This window comes from Rutidosis leptorrhynchoides, chromosome 4 (genome assembly GCF_046630445.1).
Source record: "Rutidosis leptorrhynchoides isolate AG116_Rl617_1_P2 chromosome 4, CSIRO_AGI_Rlap_v1, whole genome shotgun sequence".
NCBI lineage: Eukaryota > Viridiplantae > Streptophyta > Magnoliopsida > Asterales > Asteraceae > Rutidosis > Rutidosis leptorrhynchoides.
This window is the reverse complement of record NC_092336.1, coordinates 157,545,627-157,568,653: the sequence shown is the minus strand read 5'-3', so window position 1 is coordinate 157,568,653 and position 23,027 is coordinate 157,545,627. Positions and strand designations below refer to the sequence as shown.

Here is a 23,027-nt window from a genome sequence, read left to right as displayed (position 1 = left end):
ATTTCGGCATTATAACTAACTACATCATAACATACACTAAAGATAACTACTCGCTAATCATGGTAACAATATCGTAAATCATATTAATGAAAGACATTATATAAAGACAAATGATAGAAGTACCAGTAGATTAAACGAGTTCCGAAAGTACAAAAGTGACCACTTCAAACTCCAAACCGCTCCTAATACAATCTTCGGCGTTCTTCTCCACGTATTAATTTTCCCGAACGGAGTCGAAGACCTTGAAAGTATGACTAATTATTGTAGAAAGAGAGAGAAAGGAGTGAATTGAAGTGTGTGGAAAAATGGATGACAAATGGCCCCTTAAATAGTTGAAATTTGGATGGGAAACGGCTGGCAGGCCGGCGCCACAGGCCGGTGTGGGAGACCGGTGCCAGGAAAGCCATTTGCCCAAGCCGTTTCTTGTACCCGTTGGCCAAGCCAAGTGGCAGGCCGGTGTGGCAGGCCGGCGTGGGAGGCCAGTTTTACTCCTGGTCTTGCTGTTTGCTTGGATCGTCTTGCTCGTTCTCGGGATCGTAACTTGGTTTCCGGGGTCGTAACTTGGCTTTCATCGTTTTCGTTCTAGAATCTTCGTTTTAGCTCTGTTTTGCACGATTCTTTTTTGCATCGTCTTTGTAATTTCTCGATCTTCAATTTTAACCGACAAAGCGAGTATTTTGGCGATAAATCGTGGAACTTTATTGTTTTTGGGCCTCAATACTGGGGTGAAAACATGACTTTTTAGCCGATATCATTTGCTCACTCATTTGTAAATATTCATCGAACATATCGGCGCTAGTTTCATACACAAATTGGCGTATAACCGAAGTATATTTTGTAAAGTAGTAAACGACTTCCTACTGATAGTATCAATGCTTTCCGTAAAATAACTAAAATGCTCGGGAATATAATTACTAGAAAAAGCAGTTATACCTTGCGCTATTCGGAGGAATCATTGTATTTGCATACGAGAATGCATTTTAAATTTCTTTGTCGGAAAAATTGGTGTCTCACAAAAATAATCATTCCACAATCGTTGAGCGACATCCTCAAGATCTCTCGGAATGTAACCTTGAACTCTAGGAATACGTGGCGCGGACTCGACCTCAGACTCTTCCACTAATTCCTGAATAAGCTGAATAATATGAATATCCTCTGAATCGGAAGCGGAGCTAAGTAAATACGATGTCATAATTATATATAATTAATGTAATACCCCGTCCCACATTGATTTGTGTTAGAAAGTTTGAGTCGTTTATAAGATAACTTCCATCCTTACTAGACACAACGCGTCAGAACTCTGCAGTTAAGCGTGCTCGAGCGGGAGTAGTACTAGGATGGGTGACCTCCTGGGAAGGCCTTGTGTGGTCACCAAGAAAAAGCCGTGCGCCTACGGGCAAAGCGAACAATATTGTGGTTGTGATAAGGGGGATGTTACAATTAAGATTATAATTATAATGTATAAAATGATAATAAAAAAAAAAAAAAAAAAAAAAAAAATAGATGTTTTGGTATGTAAAAATTAGAAATGATAAAAAGGTATTTATACATAAATCGTGTAAGTTTAAAAAAAAAAAGAAAAAAAAAAGTCTAACGGCAGCCATTTGAAAACGATTAGCATGTTCCCACTAAGAAACCGACACCTGTCTGTGATCCTTTTTTTCCACCATTCCTTCGACTAACGACCGTCGTCCGTCAAAATTGACATCCTGTTAACGGTGTTAGTGGGCGTCAGTTAGACAGCTCATCTGGCGGATTCTCTTTGACACCGTTAAAATTGGTCTTAGTGCGGTTGGTTGGCTATAAAACTGCTTAGTTTCTCCTTGTAGCTTTTGAACTCTATCATTTAATGCTTTTATTTTTGTATTTAACTGTCATTCACGATTTCCTTAAGTGTATAAATCCCCCTGAAGTAATTAATTAATTTATGCAATAAAATGCATCAGAAAATATTCATTTCAATTTTCATCAACTTGTACGATACGTATTTCACTACATATCATGTATATTATTATGTGAGTATTTTATTTATTTATATGATTATAATCCAATATATATATATATATATATATATATATATATATATATATATATATATATATATATATATATATATAGTGGTAGGATCGAGGGAAGTAACCACTCGGGGGGAAGCGGGGGGAAGCAAAAACTTTGTTCACGAACATTATAGATGAGATGAAAATATGAACATTTAGTAGAGACACTTTGTGATAAATGTTTTTATTTTGGCGGGAAAACACTCGAAGAAGTAATATATAAACAATTATCGTATTTTTCGAGCGTATTTTGAGGTTTTAGCTATTGAGTTTAGATATTAGGGTTTAGATATTAGGGTTTATAGGGTTTAGATATTAGGGTTTAGAAATTTAGGGTTTAGGGTTTAGATTTAGGGTTTAGATTTAGGATTTAGATTGAGTTTTTAATACGAACGGTTTAGAGTTTAGGGTTTAGGGTTCCATAAACCCAAAACACCAAACCCTAAACCCTAAACTCTAAATCGGGCTAAATTTTACTTCACAAAACATGAAAAAAAAAACGTTCATATTCTTCACGAACAATATTATCTTGAATGTTATTTTTCTCGATCGTTTTTCCGCCTAAATAATAACATTTATCACAAAGTGTCTCTTCTAAATGTTCATATTTTCATGTGATCTTGATGCCGGAAAAAAAAAATTTAAAAAAAAAATTTTGCTTCCCCCGATTGGTTACTTCCCTATTGATCCTGCCCCTATATATATATATATATATATATATATATATATATATATATATATATATATATATATATATATATATATATATATATATATATACACACACACGAAACTAGGACAAGTGCATATCGTGATATCGACAAATTTTTATAGAAGGTCTATCTTTATGATGATAAGTTCTGTAACATATGACTGCATTTATGAAACTTGATCTGAGGTACTTTCTACGACGCGTTTTGAAAATTTGTTATCATGAAAAGGTAATAAGCAAGCACACATGTCTAAAAGCTAGTTGAGATAATTTTTAGAAAACTAGCAATTTTATTAATTATGAATCAAATACATGGGGACCAAGCTCACAAGGAGTGGGCTAATACAACACCAAACTACAACTTAAGATACAACGAAAAATAGAGAAATTGATCAAAATGTCTCAATTTTTCTGAGTGTTTAGTAATATGCCGTCAAAAAATTGTAATTGTAAAAAAGTTCTCTTTTCACGCACCATACACCGTGCGTGGTACTTGGTGCGGGGTGCATATTACAGAGATATTCACCGAGACGACCTATTTTCATCGCAACATACACCAAACGAGTGCGGGTGAGTGGTGTGAGTTGCACCTGAACTTTGAATGGATGTATCTTTTGATCCGTAACTCCGATTTAGTCATCGTTTTTGTTTTTTTAAAATATTGTATTTTTTTAATTCTATCAGTTGACAAACCGCCGTACATTCCTTGTTTAATGTGGTTGGTTGTGGGGCTTAGTTTACGATGGAAAACGGGCCTTATAGTGGTTTGAGACCAAATATTTTTAGGAAAAAACGAAGACTCCTTGTTTTTTTGAAAAAACTTAGTGATGGTCACATAATTTTCGATCATGACCTGGAATGTTGTCTTAGGAGGTACGGGTTTGCGTTTGAAAATTGATTATGCGTTTAAGATAATTAGAATCAAATAATTAGTTGTATCAAAACGTGTTATAAATTAGTAGTGTTTAGATTTGATTATACTGTTTGACAACGCAATAACTAAATAATCAATCAAATAAGTGTTGGGTAAATATGATTATTTATTAAATTAACAAGTAAAACGCAATAATATGATAATCACGTTTAGGGGGACTTACTTTTTCATTTTCACGTTTTGTGTTTTTCAAAATCGCAAATAATTGATTTTTTTTGTTTAACTTGCCAAACACTATAAACTGATTATTTACGATTTGAAAACGTGATAATCAAATAATCAAGTTCCAAACGCAAAGACAAACTCCCCCTTAGGCCCTTAGCCACGCACAGTAGCTCATATTTGGGAGAGAAAAAAATGGTCATATTATGATTTAACATTTTTAAAAAGTTTTCTGTACTTGCCAAAATAAAACAAATAAATAAAAACTAGAATATTTAGAACTCACGTTACAAAAAATAAATTAAGCTGAAAAAAATTTGATCATGTAACCCTAGACAACAATATACAACAATCGTGTTGATTAAGATCAGATACTCAAATCCTACTAAATAATGATGATGGCAAACAATAAAAAGTAGCATTACTTTTACATACACAGACATACATCTAAACTGCTTGAACAAAAAAACAAACCCAGAAAGCAGCAAAATGCAAACTTATTGTTTCTTAAAAAAAAAATTCCTACACATTTCTTGTGAATGAGATCTCACAAGAAAGAATACGTTAAACATAATCATATATCGCGTCTTCGCTTAGGTTGTTGTGTCGCTTAGCAAGCGTTTGTGGCGATTATATTGCTTCTCCATAAACATATGTGATGCTCCATCAATAGTCCTTCGCCAAGTCTAAAAGAGACAAACATAACTGTAAATGTTTGAACCACTATTTACTTTAAAACAACTAAAAAGAAGAGTGTTACAATGTTCAGTCCGACCAAAATGTATTGATATGATTCATATGTGAGCTATTATTGAGCTCGTATATGAATCATACCAGTACAAGTATGAAATTTTGGTCGGTCTCACTAAATTGTATCATGGGGTTTAACCGCAACTAGCAATGGCCAAAGCACAAAACGATACTAGAGATCATAGTGTCTCAATTCGACATGCATTGTTTCTAACTAGCATTTTTTTAACAGCAGTACGGGATCACCTAAGGGGACTTAATTACTCACGCGTTCATCTCCCACAGTAGCATAACCCGCCCCCAACTGCTGGCCAGGAGGAAACCCGACCCAATCCGAGGCCCCTCCCCCACTGGCCCCCGCAACGCGATGTGCGGAAGTCACCCTTGGATGAAATTCAAGGGTAAAGAGGCAACCTTGTGTGCAATGCTGCACCCCAAAGAAGTTGAACTTCTGATCTATCGCTAAGAGAGACATGTCACTATCACATGAGCTACAACACAAGGTTTTTCTAACTAGAATTTAATGTTTAATGCTAGATATAAACAATGCACACCATTACAAAATTGAAATAAATATTATCTATCTATAGTATCTATTAAATCTCTAAAATGATGATGTCAAAAATAAGGATTATCTAAGCTTAAAGAAAATTCAAAAAGAAAAAGAAAAATTGTAAGCCCCTCATGATGATGTCATTAATATAATTAATTTTTTTAATAAAAATATTAACATGTTAATTATACAATATATGAAGCATTATGTACAACATTATGATAAAACACCTCCATTAACATTAACATATATATAATATATGAAGCATTATGTACAATCTTATAACACCCCATGACCATATATACAAATCTTAAAACAACATGTACAATCTTTACAAAACACTCAATGAACACATGTACAAATTTTGAAGCATATTATACAACCTTTATATAATAATTGTATTTTAATCTTTAAAAAAAATTTCAAAAGGCATTTGTTATTACTAATGATTATTAATTATTATTAAAAATATAAAAATACTCAATTTATTATTATTATTTATTTTAATTATAATAAGTATTATTATTTTTTATTATTAAATTATTAATATTCAAATATGGATTTTCTTTACGGGATTAATTACGTTAATATGTATCCGAAAATACATGTCTCAACATGTTTGTAAAAACGACAAATTTCTTAGTCGGAATTCGTAGTTTCACGGGTCTTTAAACTAAATGACTTTAGCATTTACATTCACTTAATAACTAAAATATATCATTAAACTATTTCGTTTAAACAAACCCGTAGCACGGATCATTTCACTAGTTATTCACATATACTCGGTCTAATCAGTTCCGTAACTATTTTCAATTATTTAGTAGTAGCCATCATAAGATATGAGGCTAATAATGTTTCAATTCTTAATTATCTAACGTCTACTGGCATTATCCAAGGCTTTAAATAACCAATTAACTTATTCTAACTAGCATTAATCACTCTAAAATCAACCTAATTAGAGATAAGCATGCGCAATTTAAACCAAATATACAAATACAAAATTAGGGCTAAACTAAACCCTAAATCAAATAGAATTCAATTCAATTCAATTACCTTCTCAATCGTTCCAAAAATCGATCTGTTCCTGAAAACTCTAGACTTAAAATGAGTTTTCCCAACCCTAACCAACGCTCCGGCACCAGACGATCGACGAGCAGTTGGAACCGGAATAAGCAGCGATTTCCGTTCAACAACTCCACCGGTAAACTCAGAGCTTTCACGGCGTTTAGTTACAATTGGCGCAACAGATTTCGCGAATCGCTTCTGTCGTTTCATCAAACGCAACGCTTTTTTGGAGCTGTAATTATCATGCGAATCTGATTCGGCGAATTTGCTTAATATTTGATCAGATGATGTTTTAGTTACGTGTTGTACTGTAGCCGTAGTTGTTGGTGTTGGTGTTGGTGTGACAATTGCGGTTTTCATTTTGGTTGTTCGAGATCGAGAAATCGAGAAAGAGAAGGGTTTCAGAGAGGGATGAACAGAGTGTGAACTGAGATATTGTTATTATGGTGGGAAAATGAGAACTTAATTACCGTTGGTAGTGGTGGTTGGCTGGTGGAGGGAATATAGCCGTTAGGGGGTACAGTCTGATAAAAATGTATAAATTTTTATGTGCTAATTATATTATAATAATGGACAATAATAAATAATTAAAATTAAAATATTTAATAATGATGGATCTAATAAAGGAAAAAAACAGACGCGCCTCTTAATGATGAAATGAAATAAATGTTTTAAGGGGATGTTGGGACTGAGGGATGATTTTTATAGTTTGATCATTATCATTATTATTACTCTATGAATCAACTTCTCGAGATTATATATCTAGAAGTTTTTTTTCACCTTTTTTGAAAACGATTGTTTAGGACTCTCAAATTTGAAATTTTTTTTCTATACATACCAAGGTAAAAATTCATGGTGAATACCTGAAAAGAACCAATACTCAAATATTTAGTAAAAAACTATAATAATATAAATAATAAATAATGGCAATTAATATATATGTGCTATTTGTTTTTTTTTTTTTTTTTTTTTTTTTTTTTTAGTTTTTAAATCAGATTTGATATATGGCTTATAGTAAAGATTTGAAAAATACGGTGACCTCTTATATATAATCATTATTTTTTAATTATTATTTTATTATCAATTTAGAGTTGAAACTGTTCAATACTGGAACGTTGACCATCGTCACATAAATACATACATAACCTTCGTCTTGTACTGACTTGCAGAGAATGGAGTGTGCAAGAACCAGTAGCGAGACAAGACAACGTCTATGACACCCAGTGGCGGATCCAGGAATCCGTAACACCGGGAGCAAAATAAAATAATTCAAAATTTTAGGATTTGAGCTAGGGGCAAAATAAAATAATCCAAAATTTTAGGCTTAAAATTTGCTTGTCCACGGACAGCACCTGGCACCCCCCCCCCCCCCTATTTAAGGCTAGTTCCGCCCCTGTTGACAACGTCTAGAAGATGAACCCATAGGTGGTGGTCTTAACGTTTATTACTTTTTCGGTATATTATCGAAATACATAAATTCTAATCGGGCTTGAACAAAATCAGCCATTCATAACATCAAGCATTTAATCATTTTGTATCTTCTAACCTCGTCTAGACAACGTAAGCGAGCATAATGGTTCATTACCATTTTCAATCTAATGAATTAGGAAAAAGAAAGTGTAATAAATAAAACATATGTGTAAAACAACAAACTGAAGCGGAGGATTTGAGAATGCAACATAACAAAGGGCGAACCAATATGGTTGTCTTAATACCATTATACTAATGATAAGCTTTGATATAGTATATCAAGATTAACAGAAAAACAATTAGTCTATATCAACTAATCTAGCAAACAAGACTTATGTTTTACAAAAATAACTACAAATTCAAATTAAAAAATTTGCTTATATCAGATAAATGCAACCGAGATATAAATCACAAAGATATGGAGATCAATTTGACATAACTTGTAATAAAAATTCACATCGTTAAAACAAGGATCTGAGTACTTAAAAAGTTAAATACAATTCTTAAAACGTGCCAACCAACGCCTAATTTTTTAACCAGTCATGTGCATCAGTAACTTACAGTAATTCATACCTCTAAACCAACTAAATGAGTAGAAACATAACACGTTAAGAGCTTAGCGAAGTACCAAAGCTGAGAGTGTGGCACTCGAGGTTCTTCAGGTTCACCTGCATACCAAATTCATTAATAATAAACTCTTTAAAGGATTTGCATGACAAGCGATACTGTAATTACAACATTTTAACATCTGTACTAAATAAAATTGGCAAATTACACAAGAATGTATCCAACTTCACAATTTTTTGCTATTGTTTGTGTTCACCTTAAATAAGTTCTATAGTATGCATCAGCTTTCCCAAAACTCTTTAGTATGTATCTTATAATGCATGTCATAGAAGATTTTATATACAATACATATAGCAGCAAAAATGGTCAAGTTATATACGTTTCGGTGTAACTTTTAATGTTACCTATATAATTGGCTTGCCATTTTAACTTTTCTATAAACTTATATCAGGTTTACTTGGTGCGAGGGCTTACCATAACAGCAATGCCTGTTTCACTAAATTTTGGAATGCTAATGAGTCTCACTACCTGACCCTCTGATCCTGCACGAAGGTTTTACCGTAGTTAATGATTATTACCTACTTCAGAGAAGAAAAAGGTAAATAATTTATGATGTTTCTGACAAGAACCTTTCATTATTCGAGTAGCAAATTTATCTTGATTACCAACGAAGTAAACGTGTGGACAGCTTTCAATGAAGAAAGGGTCCCTATCAGTGAAGGGATAACATCCTGACAACCAACGATTGTAGAATGTTAAGAGTAAACTGAGCATTATAATCAAACAACACAATCGAGATTCATCATTTTAGCACAATATATGTTATCACGAATTGTCAATCAAATATGTTACCAAGTGTATTTGGTGCAGTTGGTGCAAGGTGCCTCCACCTCAGTGTTCTTTCCATGAACTCTAATGTATCTTTTGCTTCTGAATACTTTTTAAGATCGTCAATATTTTGACCAGATGTTCCAAGAAATCTGAATATCAGTGCATGTATAAGTATAAACACAAGTGCTAAAAACTAATACCGTGTTAAGTTGTCTGAAATGGAATAATAAAAGAATGTAAAGAAAAGCATAATGTGATAAAAGTAATGGAATAGATCTTTACAAACTAAATACCATACTTGGTTTAGAAAGAATTTTTATACATAAAGGAAGTGTATAACTTCATGTTTACTTGATGCATTGTTTACAAGAAGCCATTGACCTTCCTACGTACAAATGATACACACTAAGCAAGGTAAAAAGCTCATTATGACCTCAAATGATGTCTTAATAAATAATGAGTTTATTTAGTTATGCACGGGAAACAAACACTTACATAAAGTTATTAAGATTTTTACAAAGTATGTGTTATTGGATTATGTTGTTTCTTTTCACTCCATTCCATGATGCAATTAAAATAGAAAAACTCGTGGCAGCCTGACCATAATATGAAATTTAACAAACAGAAAAATTATTACATCTGCTAAACTAGACTCATTATGTTCCATCGGACAAAATGAACAGTTTTCGTTCATTATGATAGAATTAACCATTAGATTCCCGCTCTAAATCCATTACATCAAATGCTAAACTAGATTAAATGATTCGTATTAAAATCTCTTACCTCACATTGTCCACGTCAAACAGATGAGGATTAGTGCAGGACCTAAATGTGTTATAGGCTGATGATCCAGGAAAAAGGCATCTGTTCAAAGGCTGGATAAACAAACAATTTTTGAGAAAAGAAAAAAAAAAGAATTAAAAAATACTGCATGAGGTACATGATGAATTATTATACAGTAAGACAACCTGCTGTGGGAGAGCAAAGTTTGCAGGGTCATTGTATCCGGCCATGATATCTATAGGTATACCTGCAGCAATCTGTGTACAGCTACAGACGATTAATATCTGGCTTACATTCGTTTTTGAATCTGAATGTTACCGATTAATGGTAATTTGATCAATTACCTGAGTCAAAAAGATATCCAGCTCTTTGATTGGCTCAGATAACTTTGATTGGTCCTTGGGGGCCAGATTCTGCAAAGAAATAATTGCATACATGTTTTTGGTATTCAATTTCATTTTGATGTATGTACTTAGAGTAATACTGCTATTGTGTGGTTTTTACATGCTAATAGAAAAGAAAAAAAATGAAACTTGAGAGAAGGCTTCTGAAATGGCTAGATGTTGATTTCAGCCCATTTACATGAAAATGGGTCAACTTGAGTTCAGTTTTACTAATATAATAATGATGGGTCAAACAGTTCAGATTGGTTAAATAAAGGAAAAGAGGTCAAATGTATTGAACAGGTTGAAAAGTTCCTAAGTGTATTATGAAGTTTAGAACCTTGTAAATCCGCCATAAAATTCATATTAGTAATAGAGTTTTTGAACTTCAAAAAACTGATAGAAGGTCAACCCCACCCAACCAATTGGACGTGTTCTTTGGGTTTAACTGTTTTGACCTAAACCCATTCTGAACCGTATCCATTTTCCCACATCTAGGTACGGCTAACAATGGCAATTATCTTTATTACCTGACCATTAAGAAGCCCATTTTGAACTTCAACAGAATTCCCAGCAACAACTACTTGAACTATTTGAGCTGCCAAGCTTTGCTCCTGTTCATTGATACATACATATGAGATATAATTACTTAAAATGAGTTATAATTACTTACTTATTTATAATAAATAAAAAAGACAAACCATAATAAGTTGGTCTGACCTTCTCATCTCCTAAATGACCCGTGATATGATCAACAAGAAGTTGTAATTGAAGTGGGTTAGAAGAGCTGCTACCAACATTTAATCCAGATACCAAAACTACATACTTTTCTTCTCCTGTTATAATAAAAACATAAATTACTTATGGCAGTAACAAAAACATTAATGCAAATTCAAACAATGCACATAATGTGAAAATGAGCTCAATGTATATGATATAAGTACTAGGTAGCACATTGTTGCACATGTTAGTTACACAACAGCAATATAAATGTAATCATAACAGCATATGCACGTACCTAAGTTATTTGGTAAATCAAACTGTGGTGGTAAGCCGGGTTCAAGAATATCCTCAACAATAAAATCACCTCCACTAGTTTCCTTTCCGTGTATAGCAACAACATTGCCTTTGCAAACCAACACAAAAATACTTTTCATCAATATAAACTTTTGAAATACCACTTCTCATTTTTGGTTACGCAAAAAAACTAACATGGTGTAAGCATTCTCGAACATTATTCCAAAAACATGTATAGCCTTAAAGTCATTTTAGAATTTATCAAGAAATATCATTAAGAACCTGTTACATATACAGACGGAGATAATACGTCGCCTTTTAGATTTACTCTTCCACTCTCATCTTCAAGAACCAAATTATCATCTGGGTGCACGAAATTATCAGGGATTACAAGTGGAGTCGCAGACCTCTGTGTACATAGAACAAAACGAATTTTATGATTATGATCCAAAGAAACTGAATATAAGCATTAGATACTATGAAAACTTATACCTCTTTTGAATACTCACTGAGGATGGTAGGTTTGAGCTTCATATGTTTATAGAGTGTCCCAACAATAATGCACTGTTTACCTTCCTCTAGTCCCAAAACCGTACATACTACATCATAACAAACGTACAAAATGATAAGAATACTAATAGAAAAAGGTATACCTTAAGAATGGATTATTTGAAGAAGAACGTTGCAATCATAAAGCTGCAAGCTAACTTGGTACATGTACATTTAAACACATAACGTTAAATTATCTATGATATAAAATAAGTGCAAGGGGGTTATTGTAGATGAATACATATGCAGCACAGAAAAGAAAATATGCTGATTTGTGACAACCAAAAGTTGCATAGACCATCAATCCGTAAATATATGTCAAAAACAACAAATCATCGACAATGACTAGCAAAATCTGACTTTAACATTAAAAAAAAAAAAAAAACATTGATCATTCAAGTAACACCTCAATAAACAAAATCTCTACATGAAGCATCCAAATCAATTAAACTTCACTTTATACAGAACATATATTTCAATTTGATTTAGAAATAATACACTAATACATCATAAATATGACACGTTAAATTGAAAGTCAGTACACATGATTTGATCATCCTAAACTAATTTAACTAGACACAAATATCATTTACGTGTACATGATACATCCATCAAATAATCATAATCATCATTAATATATCGACACAGTTTAAATATATATATAAAACCTCAAACCCTAGAACACTAACATCACAAATAAAATTTCATAATTTAACAAGCAATCAACTTTTATTACAACCAAATCACAAAATGCAATTCAATTCAACATCACTAATTACACAAAAGGTCAATATATGTGTAAATGAAAAGATCTACCTGGTAAATGAGGTTTCCAATTAGGAAGAAGAGAGTGAATCAGAGTTCTGATTAAATGTAACCTAATATAATATATTTGACTATATTGTTGACCTTTATACATCTCTTTCTGAATCTCAAATATTTCATCCTGTTTATTCAAAATCAAAATACACACACGGTATAAGTTTTAAGTACATAAATGTGTAAATAAATACAGTAATAATTAAGATACTTAGCAACTGAAACTTTGTAACTGAGAAAGTCAAAGTTACCATGGAGTGATAGAGCGATTGTTTTCTGTGAAGCGACGCCGTTTCGATATCCATGGCGGAGAATTATCGGCCGGCGAACGGAGGCAAAAAAAAAATTGGGGGCAATTGTTTAATGAGAAAGCGGGAAATGAAACAAATTGGGGCCGTAATAAATTATAATAGTATAGGAAGCCCACTTCGTTGCTGGTGGATTTAAAAATTTCAGCCCAACATTTAAGTTTTCGGGCCATGATTTTATTAAATGAATTTCAGCAATAAAAGGTCGTGTCCTTTTGCAAAACACGTGTTGAAATGGTCCGACGGCATTGATGAAAATTCAACTCAAATCATACGAGTGAATCTCAAACCGTATCAAGAACAGAAGGATTGATTGGTTAGATTGGATCTCAGATCCATGGTCATGCTTAGTTTAATCATTTGAGTTTAGTTGCACTCTTACTAACTTAACTATGGTGTGAGTCTTTAGTCAGTATAATGCCTACAAGTCCATAATCTGGTTCGAGTGGGCTTCGCGTCTGTTATATTTCATATCCCGAGTCTGTAATGTAATGGGTTGGGTCTCCTTGATGGCCCATCATCTTGAGTTTATAAAATTGTTGCATTTCAAAAAAAATAAATAAATAAATAAATAAATAATGAGAGATGCTTATGACAACAAAAGAAAATTAAAAGGAATAACTGGGTAAAAAGGTTGAAATCATAGAGTTATTATTATGGTATATATATAAATAAAAATAAAAAAATGAATAGATATCAGAAAACTAAGCCTACTCTTTATCCACAGTCGAATATGGGTTTTGAAGTCGAAAACATTAAGCATAGCAAAACATGGTTTCTGTGGTGTAGTGGTTATCACGTTTGCTTTACACGCAAAAGGTCTCCGGTTCGATCCCGGGCAGGAACAATATTTTATTAAAATTTATTTTTATTTTATACGTATATATAATCATGTAATACTGATAAAATAACTCATGATATGAACTGTTGAAGTAATTCAGAAGAACATCCCTTGAACGATAGACATGTAAGATGAAAAAAAATAATTCTTCTTAGTAGAAGTTAGTTATTTTTAGCATCTCATGATATGCAATATTTGAAAAGATTTATATGTAACTGGTTTTTTCAAAAAGAATTATATGTAATTACAAGCGTCTGCTCCTTTAACAATCTGCAAATTTTGCTGTTACAATGAATATCTTTTAGTTTTGTTCCTGAGTTTTTCATTAAAAGTAATGGATTGAAATGGAACTAAGTGAAAGGGAAGGAAATGTGATCCCTTCAATTTAGAAGGAAGAGTTGAAAGGAAAACTAGGCTAAAATCACCAATCCACTTTTTTTCTTTTCTTTCGAGTCAAAACAAAGGAACACCAAAAAAGATTATATTCTTCCAGTTTCTTTTCCTTTCTCTTCAAAATAGAACTCTGGAACAAAGTTAGTTTAAGCAATAAATCTAGAACATGATTAAATTCATCCATCAATGAACTTAATAAGGTCCAGGTCCTTCGGATAATAATGTGATGCTTTCTGATAAAATCAGTTGACTACGTACTGCGCATAAATATATGTATATGTATTCAACATTAAAAATATGGTGTATATGTAGTTATTATGTACAATATTCAACATTAAAAATATGGATCGTATTCATGTTAATTTGCCATGTACCCAGATTATGTTCATCGATCATCAGGCTGAACAAGCTGGTGGGACAACTTGACCAACGATTTTAGGCTTGATATTAAAACATCGAGATTTAGCAGGTGGTCCCCGCGTGTGAACCAAGTTGACATTATCCAACTCAACATTGATGCAGGGTGCCTCTGCGCTACAATTAAGTTTCAACGAAATTTGTGTTGTTGATGTTCCTTTGATATTCCTAAAGCTCACATCCGATATCTTCACTTTTGACGGACCACTTGTCTGACAATGGTAAACAGATAAGGTTTTTCTCTGTTTGAGTTACACGAGAAAATAAACTACTTTTATTCAGGTGCATACGGCTTAATTGGATTATCCCGTAACTGTTTCGGACCCGTTTACCAGAGCATCTCAAGATATACGCTAGTGATGTTTGCACACATTATTGATCATGTTAAAGAATAATAACGTAAGTGCTTAATCTGTAACGTTTGATACCTGCACACAAGAACGAAAAGGGCAATAATTTTGATCGATAATAATCGGATTTGCTACTTTGTCGACAACAATATCTTCAAAATGCACGTCGCTAACAGTTCCCGGGTAACCACCAGGCCAAGTCTTGATCCTGACTCCGTTATCGGTGCGAGCTAGGGTGCAGTTCTTGACCCAAATTCCTTGTACAGGTTCTTCATTTGGGGAATTACCTAAACTTCCAATACTAAAGCCATGTCCTGGTCCACACGTCACTTTTTCCACGTGGATGTTCTTGCTTCCCTCCCCAAAAGAAATGCAATCATCGCCCGTTTTTATATCCGAGTTTAGGATTTTAAGCCCGTTTAATTTGGATGTGTGAACTCCATCAGTGTTGACACTGTCTCCCGGAGCATTGATGGTGATGTGGTCCAGTGTCGTGTTGTCACAACCCATCATAGCGATGTGGAAACGTTTACTATGAATAGACGTCACATCTTTGATCAATGAGTGACTAACGTGACGCAATCTCAAATTCTGAAATAACAAGTGTACAAGTGTTGTTATCTCTAAAATTATTATTAGAATATTACTGAATCGATTAATCAGTTGCAATGGCAGGGTTTGGATCAAAAGGTGTATCGGGACACCTCGACCCCTTGTTTCCTTTGTAAACCCACCATACCCATCCCGAAAGAATAGGATGCCGGAAAATTACCGGGCCCCCACACATGACAGGAGCAACTATCATCCCACTGGCAACAAGAGTTGTGAATTCTTGTCGCAAGTGGGGATCGAACCTGTGCCATTTTATGAATCAAGCTTCCACATGGCGGGTCCCGGCTTCTAAGGTACCTGGGGTACTACTAAGCTATTGAAAGAATGCTTATAAGCTTATATAAGAACCTACCTCTATCACCAATCACCAATTGGTTTTAGAGTATTAAAGAACTCAATGGGCTTATATGTATAACATGTTATTGGGCTTATGGGAACCTCCCTCGATCACCAACTATTTTAGAGTACTAAGGAACTCTGCGGGCTTATTTGTATGACATGTTGTTAGGCTTAAAAGAGATCGTACATCGGTTGCAGTGGCAGTGTTTGGAAACGGTCACGGACCTTTCCGGACAGGCCGCGCATATCAGAGTAAAAAATACTGGAAACTCGAACAGGAAAACCTATTAACTTTATTAATCGAAACTTACGACTGGCTTTGTGCAAGCCGCTTTATCGTTATTACAATTTTTAGTTCTCCATGATTGTTGTCCTTGGCCATCAAAAGTACCACCGGTCATAGTTAATCCATCGACAAACGAGATGTAGATCCAAGTGTCTTTTTTAAACAGTGTTAGGTCAGACGGGGCCTTTATCGTTGCACCTGTAGCCTTGATCTCTATCGGACCCTTACATGGACCAGTCAGTTTAATATGAGGAAAGGCCATATATGTCCCTGGTGGAAACAATAGTGTGTTTGGTGGTGCTCCTCCACATGCTTCGTTCCATGCGTTCATTATCACCTAATTGCAACTCGTTGACAAGGATTAACGTTACAGTATTAATAATCGTCATAAAACATTAATTAATGTACGTGTAAGAAACACATAAGATGAGAAGAATATATATTACCGGACCATCATCGGTTACTCCATCTCCCTTAGCACCTTTAGTTTTTACGTCAATAACAGCAGCATGATTCTTTACAGCCAAAGACAGAAGAAATAAGCAGCATAATGCACTTTGAATTAACTTTATTATTATACCCATTTATTTATTTATACTGATGTATCCAAGGATATTATGTTTATAGAGCTTTCCTTAAACAGTATTTGATAATGGAGGGAATTGTAACTAAGGAGTAATTTAGTTAATTATTTAGTAGTAGTATTTATATCTTTAATTTTACCTAATTAATTCAAAGTAATGTTTGTAAACCATCTCGAGATAGTTTAGTAGATGGAGTCCTTATATATTATTTCAAACATCAGTAGCAACATCTCTTGGGGTGACCAGGAAATGGGTCAAAATCGGTCACGGATAACCCAGTTAGACCATGTACATTTTAGTAAAAAGACTTAGTAAACTGAATAGAAATTTTTTTATCCATTTTATTTAAAAGTAATGTTTGTAAGTTAGATTTATCTTCTTAAAGTAAAAATGTGCAGTGTAACAACTCCTTAGAAATTCATAAAACTATAAACAATGTGTTATTACTTGGATTTATATATAGGACTTCTTGTAACCACCTAAAGAGATTCTAAAACTTATGTAATATATGGTAGGTTTACCTAAAAATGTCATTCCAATTGCCAAACATCAGTCAAAAACTCAATGTTTTTCATTAGGTAATAATATGTATAGTAAAGTAATAGTAATTTATACTGATCCAAAAACTACAGATTTGATAGCACTGCTGATCTACTTTTAGAGTTTCCAATAGCCTTATGATATCAAACTTGTGTCGACTACATAAATCCGTTTTGATTTAAAACTCATTGGTCATGTTGCTTTAAGCCTAACTAACCTACAAATACACTAAACGTCAAACTCTAACACATATATATACTGGAAAAAAATTGGGGGTCAGGGGCGGCCATGATTCCTCGCAATCAATGATGTTAAAAACAAACAGCATACTGCTTTTCTAACGGAGTTATTTATATCCATTTTACTCGAGTTTTATTACTTGCTTGTGATAAGAGAGATTATATATTGGAGATATTTAAAATACCTAACTAAAGCTAGTTATTTTTTTATTTTTTCAATTTAACTGATCTTAACTATTTACCAAACATATTAGGCAAGCTTATAAGATTCCGAACCGTTATCGCAGGTGGTTTTCACGGGCATGAAGTGTACGTACGCGCTTTGCCTCTCTTTCCGTTAATTAGGCTTCATATAACATTGAGATTAAACTAAACAATTAGCGTGTTGATGATGTCATGATGATGTTCTATTGATTTTTTTAAATCTCTAAATGCCCAATTGATCAGAGCTAAGTTTTACTTACACCTTCAAATCTGTTCCGTTCACATCTCGATCAATGTTAAATTTGAGTATTAAACAGGTCTAATAAATAGTGTAAAACTTTGCTTATGTAATTCAGTCGTGTCTTCGTTAGAAAGTACCGAGTTAAGGTTGAAACTCGTAATCTGTTTCTCATTTCAAGTCGTGTTCAAGATGAGTAATTTCAACCCAAGCCCAAATTGCCACCCTACCAAGCTCAATCTTTGAGTTATACTTTGAGTTTCAGTTTGTCTTCAACCAAAATATATGAAACTCCACAACAGAGATACAATCATACGCAGAATAACAATTCTAATTTTAATTCAACCAAATTATATGAAACTCTGCAACAGGTACGGTTATTATAAAGGTAACAACTTCAAATTATATAAGTTATAGATCTCTACTGAAACAAAGGTCTAACATTAAAATTAAGATCAATCCTTAATAATTTTATTTGAATTCATCTTGTAAGGAGTTACCTTTAGCACCTCATCTTTCACAACATTATCATCGTTCTTTCCCACATTATCGGCAATAGATTTATCATCTTCAAGTGAATCTTTGTTGTAAAAATTTATAACTGGCCCATCATCATTCCAATCCCGGTCATAGAACTCGTAACGTTGATTCTTCCCCAAAAGAATTATACTCGTGTAATATCTATCGAATCAATTACTCGTGCATAATTTTACTCATATAATCTGTGTGCTAAAACATATTCGAATTTTTTTTTTTTTTTTTTTTTTTTTTTTTTTGTACTCATTGATTGCCATATTTAGTATTAATTAAATTTATTAATTAATCATTATGCTGAGATAACAAAGTTTCTGTGGTGTAGTGGTTATCACGTTTGCTTTACACGCAAAAGGTCTCCGGTTCGATCCCGGGCAGGAACATTATATTTTACTTTTTTATATTTTCTCCCAATTTTCGTAATCTTCCAACTCCCCTTTAATTTTACTATTTTTTTGTCCAAAAATAATAAAATAAAATAAAAATACTCTTGCAAGCTCCAGAAAGTTCCCATTTTATTTTAGATATATCTTTGTATTTATAGTTCTATTAGTTCACAATAACTTGATTATGAACACTAAACTCTCAATAAACAATAGATACAAATTATATTAACAAAATTGAGAGAACACGAATGATATATAATATGAAAGACAAAGTAATCGTGCTTGAGAGATACAAAATACAATGAACATCGTACCCCTATTTATACAAGGTTAAACCAAATCTCCAAGATTTGATTTCCAAAACTACTTGACTAAAAGATAGGAAAAGATAAACTAAAACTTATTAATATTCTAAACAAATCAGTGTTTATCTTCTAGAGATAATATCAAATCAAAACGTGATCTTCTAAATATTTATCCAGATCTCCAGAATTCCCATAGCTTCTTTACCAAGTAATTAAACCGTTCACACAAACAGATTCTGCAACTTGCATCTCCAGACTCTAACTTCCAGACTCTAACTTCCTGCAAAACATTTTGACTCATCAGATCTTATTCCAACAATCTCCCCCTATCTGATGATGTCAAAAACTACCCTTTCTACTTCTTCAGTTTTGCAAGCTCTTTTTCGATCAACCTACACTTGCTCTTCATTGACTTAATGCTCTTCAACATAAACAACTTACCTTCCAAATGTTTCAACAATTTAACCCGAAAAGGATGATTCTGTTCATTCGTACACCTAGTTAACAGTCCAAGCAACAAGTTAATGTCAGCACCTTCAAACTGCTCTACTCTAATCAGCATCCTTTGGTTTCTAGTCGTTTTAATCATCAGAGCATCTAAATATTCAACATAACATTCATCAATGAACTGCAAATGTTCTGGAACAGAGTATCTACCAACATGTCCTCTAAATCTTCTCTCTTTCATCTCCAAATTGAACATACTACAGAAAACTTCATAATCCTTCGAGCTAATAAAACCTTCTTCAAACACAAGATGAACTAAATTACAAACTTTCTTAAACACTTCATCAACAATTTCCTTATCTCCCTCACATCTTTGAATACAAATAGCCAACCCTCTCCATTCACAAAAACCAAGTCTCAAAATATGACTCACTTTCACCTTTATTCTTCTATCAGACAAATGGGTCAAGGTTAATAACAAATTCACCTCAGTTTCAATCTTCACAATCTCAACACTGACAACATCTCCTTCATACCTTTTAAACCTAAACCTTTTATTCATCAAAGACCTCAGCCTCTCTTGAGCAGCAGCAATATCAAGAACACTTTCTTGACCACCAACTATGATTTGAGTACCACTTTCACCAACATCGGTTTGAACACCAGATTGATCAACACTAGCACCACACTCTTCAACATTCATTTGTACATCGGTTTGACTTACATTTGCAACCACAACTTGAACATTTTCAACATTTTCTTGAGAAACTGCGTGATCACCATCATCTCTAACTTGATCACCATCATCTCTAACAACAATCTCATCTTCAACCATTGGAACAACTTCAGCATCAACAACTTCAGTTTCGATAACCTCAGCTTCAGTTTCAGTTCTTTCATTATCATTATTCTCCCCCTCAACCTGTAACTCCCCCTCAATACGAGCCCTTTTGGAAGACTCACCATCACCACCTGCAGCTAGCCTCTTTCGTTTCTCCCCCTTTTTGACATCATCTTGAGAGAGAGCAGATAAGAATCTCCAAATTTCAGCTTGATCATCCTTAATAGACTTGATATCTGAGGCAAAACCAGCAAAACACTCTTTAATTTCTTCAACACCCTGCATCTTAGCCTCCAAACTGCTCAATCGATCACCAAAACCTGCAATATCACCAGAACCCTGTACAATCCCAACCAACCTCCTAACCTCCAACACCTCATTATTTGAAACCAAATTATTATTAAAGTTAGAATGAAGTTTATTAATTTGTGACTGCACACCCTGAAGCTTGTCATCAAACTCCTGAGCCATAGAAGTCAAAGCTTGAGAAAAGCCAACCTCTGTGACTGGTGCCTCAGCCTGCAAAGTAGAACCAGTTGGGATTAATAAAGGTTGTATGTCCTCAACACTTACCTGTTGTGAAGTAGAGTGATCCTTGGACAAAGAAGTTATTGAGACTTGTACTTCATCCTGTGATCTGAATGAAGCATTGGCAGCCTGTGCAAGGATGTGTAAGGATTGGACATTTGGAGAGTGGAGTGGCAGACTGATGTCTGAGGTAGGTTTAGCCATAGATTGGTCTTGAGTTTGGTTTGATAAGTCCAGGATTGGGACTTGATTTAAGTTATCTGAGGGGGTTAATTCAGTAACTGTAATGAGGTTATCCAAGCTCACTATCCTAGATGGTTTAGGCTGGGTTAAAGTACTCCCCTCACCAACCTCTAGCAGAGGTGATGGAGTTGCACTTGCAGCACCTTGCCTAATAGATGTTTGATGTGCATCTATGGGTGCTGAAACAACTAGGTTTTCAGACATGTGAATATTCTCAATATGAGTTGGTAAGCTCATAAGGTTGTTTAATGGAGAGTGTACCTCTTGAGCAGTGGGAGAAGGTGGGTTTGAATCAAGTTGGAGTTCCTCATTCATGCCTTCTGCCTGCTCTGCTTGTTGATCATTATGTGGTGGAGTAACTGGGGGTGCAGAATCAGAATGATCAGATTCTATAATTGGTTGATCAATGTTTTGATCACCTGCAGACCCTGGTTGATCAGACCCTGCATGTGATTCCCCTTCAGACCCTGATTGCTCATGATCTAAAGGTTGATCTGGTTGACCAGGTTGAGCTGGTTGACCATTGTTGATCCACTGAAGCATAGCTGGAGTGAGTCCAATTTCATTGTTGTGGATGTGACTGTGAAACATCCTTGTGCTACACTCAGGAACAGCTGTAAACTCATAAACCCTGAACACCCTCAACCCATCATACAAATTAGGAGTAATAGCCTGTTCTATCATCAAACTTAAAACCCTTATGAATGGAACATTATGATCTCTGGGTGTTCTTTCAGCTAACAACAACATCTCATTGAAATACAACCTTGCAAAATCGATATTCCTCCCAGTAACAATAGCATGAAACAAGTAAGCCTCAAAATCATTGATTTCAGTCAAGCTACCACTTTTGAAACTCAAACTCCTTACAACATTCGACAAAACAAACATCCATCGAGGTGAAAACATACTTGTTTTAACAGTTGAATCAGTCACTTGTTGACCTACCATATTAAAGCTTAATCTAGCAGCTGATTTAGAAGTCGTTCTAACATAATCGTTTCTCATTGGAAAGTTTAAAGCTAACCTTAGATGATCTTCAGTAAGGACAAGTGTGTTGTTACCGTTTCTGTAAGTCCCTGTAAGCGTCCATGCTTCTCTATCACCAACACAGGTGTACCAAAATTCGGCTAACAACTCAGGAAACATTATGGTCGTTTTGAAGAATGCATCCCTTAGTGGATGATTATGCATGAACTCGATCACCTCTTCATAACCTTCATTCACAAAATTCTCTGGAATACTATCACAAGCAACTCGATTGTTTGCTGAAACCATAACATCTTTGTTTGCTTTGATCTCTACAGCTCGGATCATGTTTGGAGTGGGTACCAGAACATAAGGAATGTACTTTGTGCGTGCCATTATAATCGATCGAAGGAGAATTGCAGTAAAATTGAGGGAATTTTGAACTTGAAGATCGAAAAGGGGATTTAGGGTTTAAAAGATTGAAATCGATTGTGACAGATGGAGGGATATTTATATCTAACAAGATTTCAAAAAGTTACTTTTAACCCTCCAACTTATTTACCGTTTACCCCTTTTAAAATAACCCTTTTTCCTTTTAAAAACAAAAATAAAAATATACTAAAATACATAATAAAAAAAAATAAAAGAAATAAATAACCTCAGACTCTGGATAAATATGACGTCATCCAGACTCTGAAAATCAGACTTTTTTTTTTTTTTTTTTTTTTTTTTTTTTTTTTTTTTTTTTACAACAACAAGATTAGAGAGTGT

The 23,027-nt window shown here is 33.9% G+C and overlaps 2 protein-coding genes and 2 non-coding genes across 7 annotated transcripts; 2 read left to right on the top strand and 2 right to left on the bottom strand.

The window, feature by feature from the left end:
* Window positions 1–8,128: 8,128 nt before the first annotated feature.
* Window positions 8,129–13,018, bottom strand: LOC139840305 (DNA polymerase delta small subunit). The gene is made up of 14 exons (XM_071830569.1): window positions 12,904–13,018; window positions 12,650–12,779; window positions 11,777–11,883; window positions 11,567–11,693; window positions 11,286–11,393; window positions 10,988–11,103; window positions 10,798–10,881; window positions 10,229–10,297; window positions 10,070–10,141; window positions 9,885–9,976; window positions 9,123–9,250; window positions 8,900–9,001; window positions 8,745–8,812; window positions 8,129–8,371 (listed from the first exon to the last, which is right to left on the bottom strand). The coding sequence occupies exons 1-14, from the start codon at window positions 12,955–12,957 to the stop codon at window positions 8,312–8,314; spliced, it is 1,317 nt and encodes a 438-aa protein (XP_071686670.1). The 5' UTR covers window positions 12,958–13,018; the 3' UTR covers window positions 8,129–8,311.
* A 716-nt stretch (window positions 13,019–13,734) lies between these two features.
* On the top strand, window positions 13,735–13,807 carry TRNAV-UAC (transfer RNA valine (anticodon UAC)). Its single transcript has one exon. It is a non-coding gene; the product is annotated as a tRNA-Val (tRNA).
* A 692-nt stretch (window positions 13,808–14,499) lies between these two features.
* LOC139840302 (polygalacturonase-like) lies at window positions 14,500–18,604 on the bottom strand. Of its 4 annotated transcripts, none has more exons than XM_071830566.1 (6): window positions 18,504–18,604; window positions 17,838–18,035; window positions 16,645–16,713; window positions 16,224–16,535; window positions 15,040–15,552; window positions 14,500–14,823 (listed from the first exon to the last, which is right to left on the bottom strand). In XM_071830566.1, the coding sequence occupies exons 4-6, from the start codon at window positions 16,527–16,529 to the stop codon at window positions 14,590–14,592; spliced, it is 1,053 nt and encodes a 350-aa protein (XP_071686667.1). In that variant the 5' UTR covers window positions 16,530–16,535; window positions 16,645–16,713; window positions 17,838–18,035; window positions 18,504–18,604; the 3' UTR covers window positions 14,500–14,589. The 4 variants fall into 4 exon arrangements, with proteins under 4 accessions (XP_071686667.1, XP_071686669.1, XP_071686668.1 ...); XM_071830568.1 differs by having other exon boundaries at window positions 17,879–18,035; XM_071830567.1 differs by having other exon boundaries at window positions 16,224–16,713; window positions 17,879–18,035.
* Window positions 18,605–18,847: 243 nt separating this feature from the next.
* Window positions 18,848–18,920, top strand: TRNAV-UAC (transfer RNA valine (anticodon UAC)). Its single transcript has one exon. It is a non-coding gene; the product is annotated as a tRNA-Val (tRNA).
* The last annotated feature ends 4,107 nt before the right edge of the window (window positions 18,921–23,027 follow it).

Excerpts from the sequence above, each read along its gene's own strand:
- LOC139840305 (XM_071830569.1), bottom strand. The coding sequence starts at position 12,957 with ATGGATATCGAAACGGCGTCGCTTCACAGAAAACAATCGCTCTATCAC. Across the intron at positions 9,977-10,069 it reads ACTTTGCTCTCCCACAGCAG|CCTTTGAACAGATGCCTTTT; the intron begins GTTGTCTTACTG and ends TTGTTTATCCAG. Across the intron at positions 9,002-9,122 it reads AACTGCACCAAATACACTTG|GATGTTATCCCTTCACTGAT; the intron begins GTAACATATTTG and ends GTTGGTTGTCAG.
- LOC139840302 (XM_071830565.1), bottom strand. The coding sequence starts at position 16,782 with ATGGGTATAATAATAAAGTTAATTCAAAGTGCATTATGCTGCTTATTT. Across the intron at positions 15,553-16,223 it reads CGGCTTGCACAAAGCCAGTC|AATTTGAGATTGCGTCACGT; the intron begins GTAAGTTTCGAT and ends TTGTTATTTCAG. Across the intron at positions 14,824-15,039 it reads CTTTTCGTTCTTGTGTGCAG|ACAAGTGGTCCGTCAAAAGT; the intron begins GTATCAAACGTT and ends TACCATTGTCAG.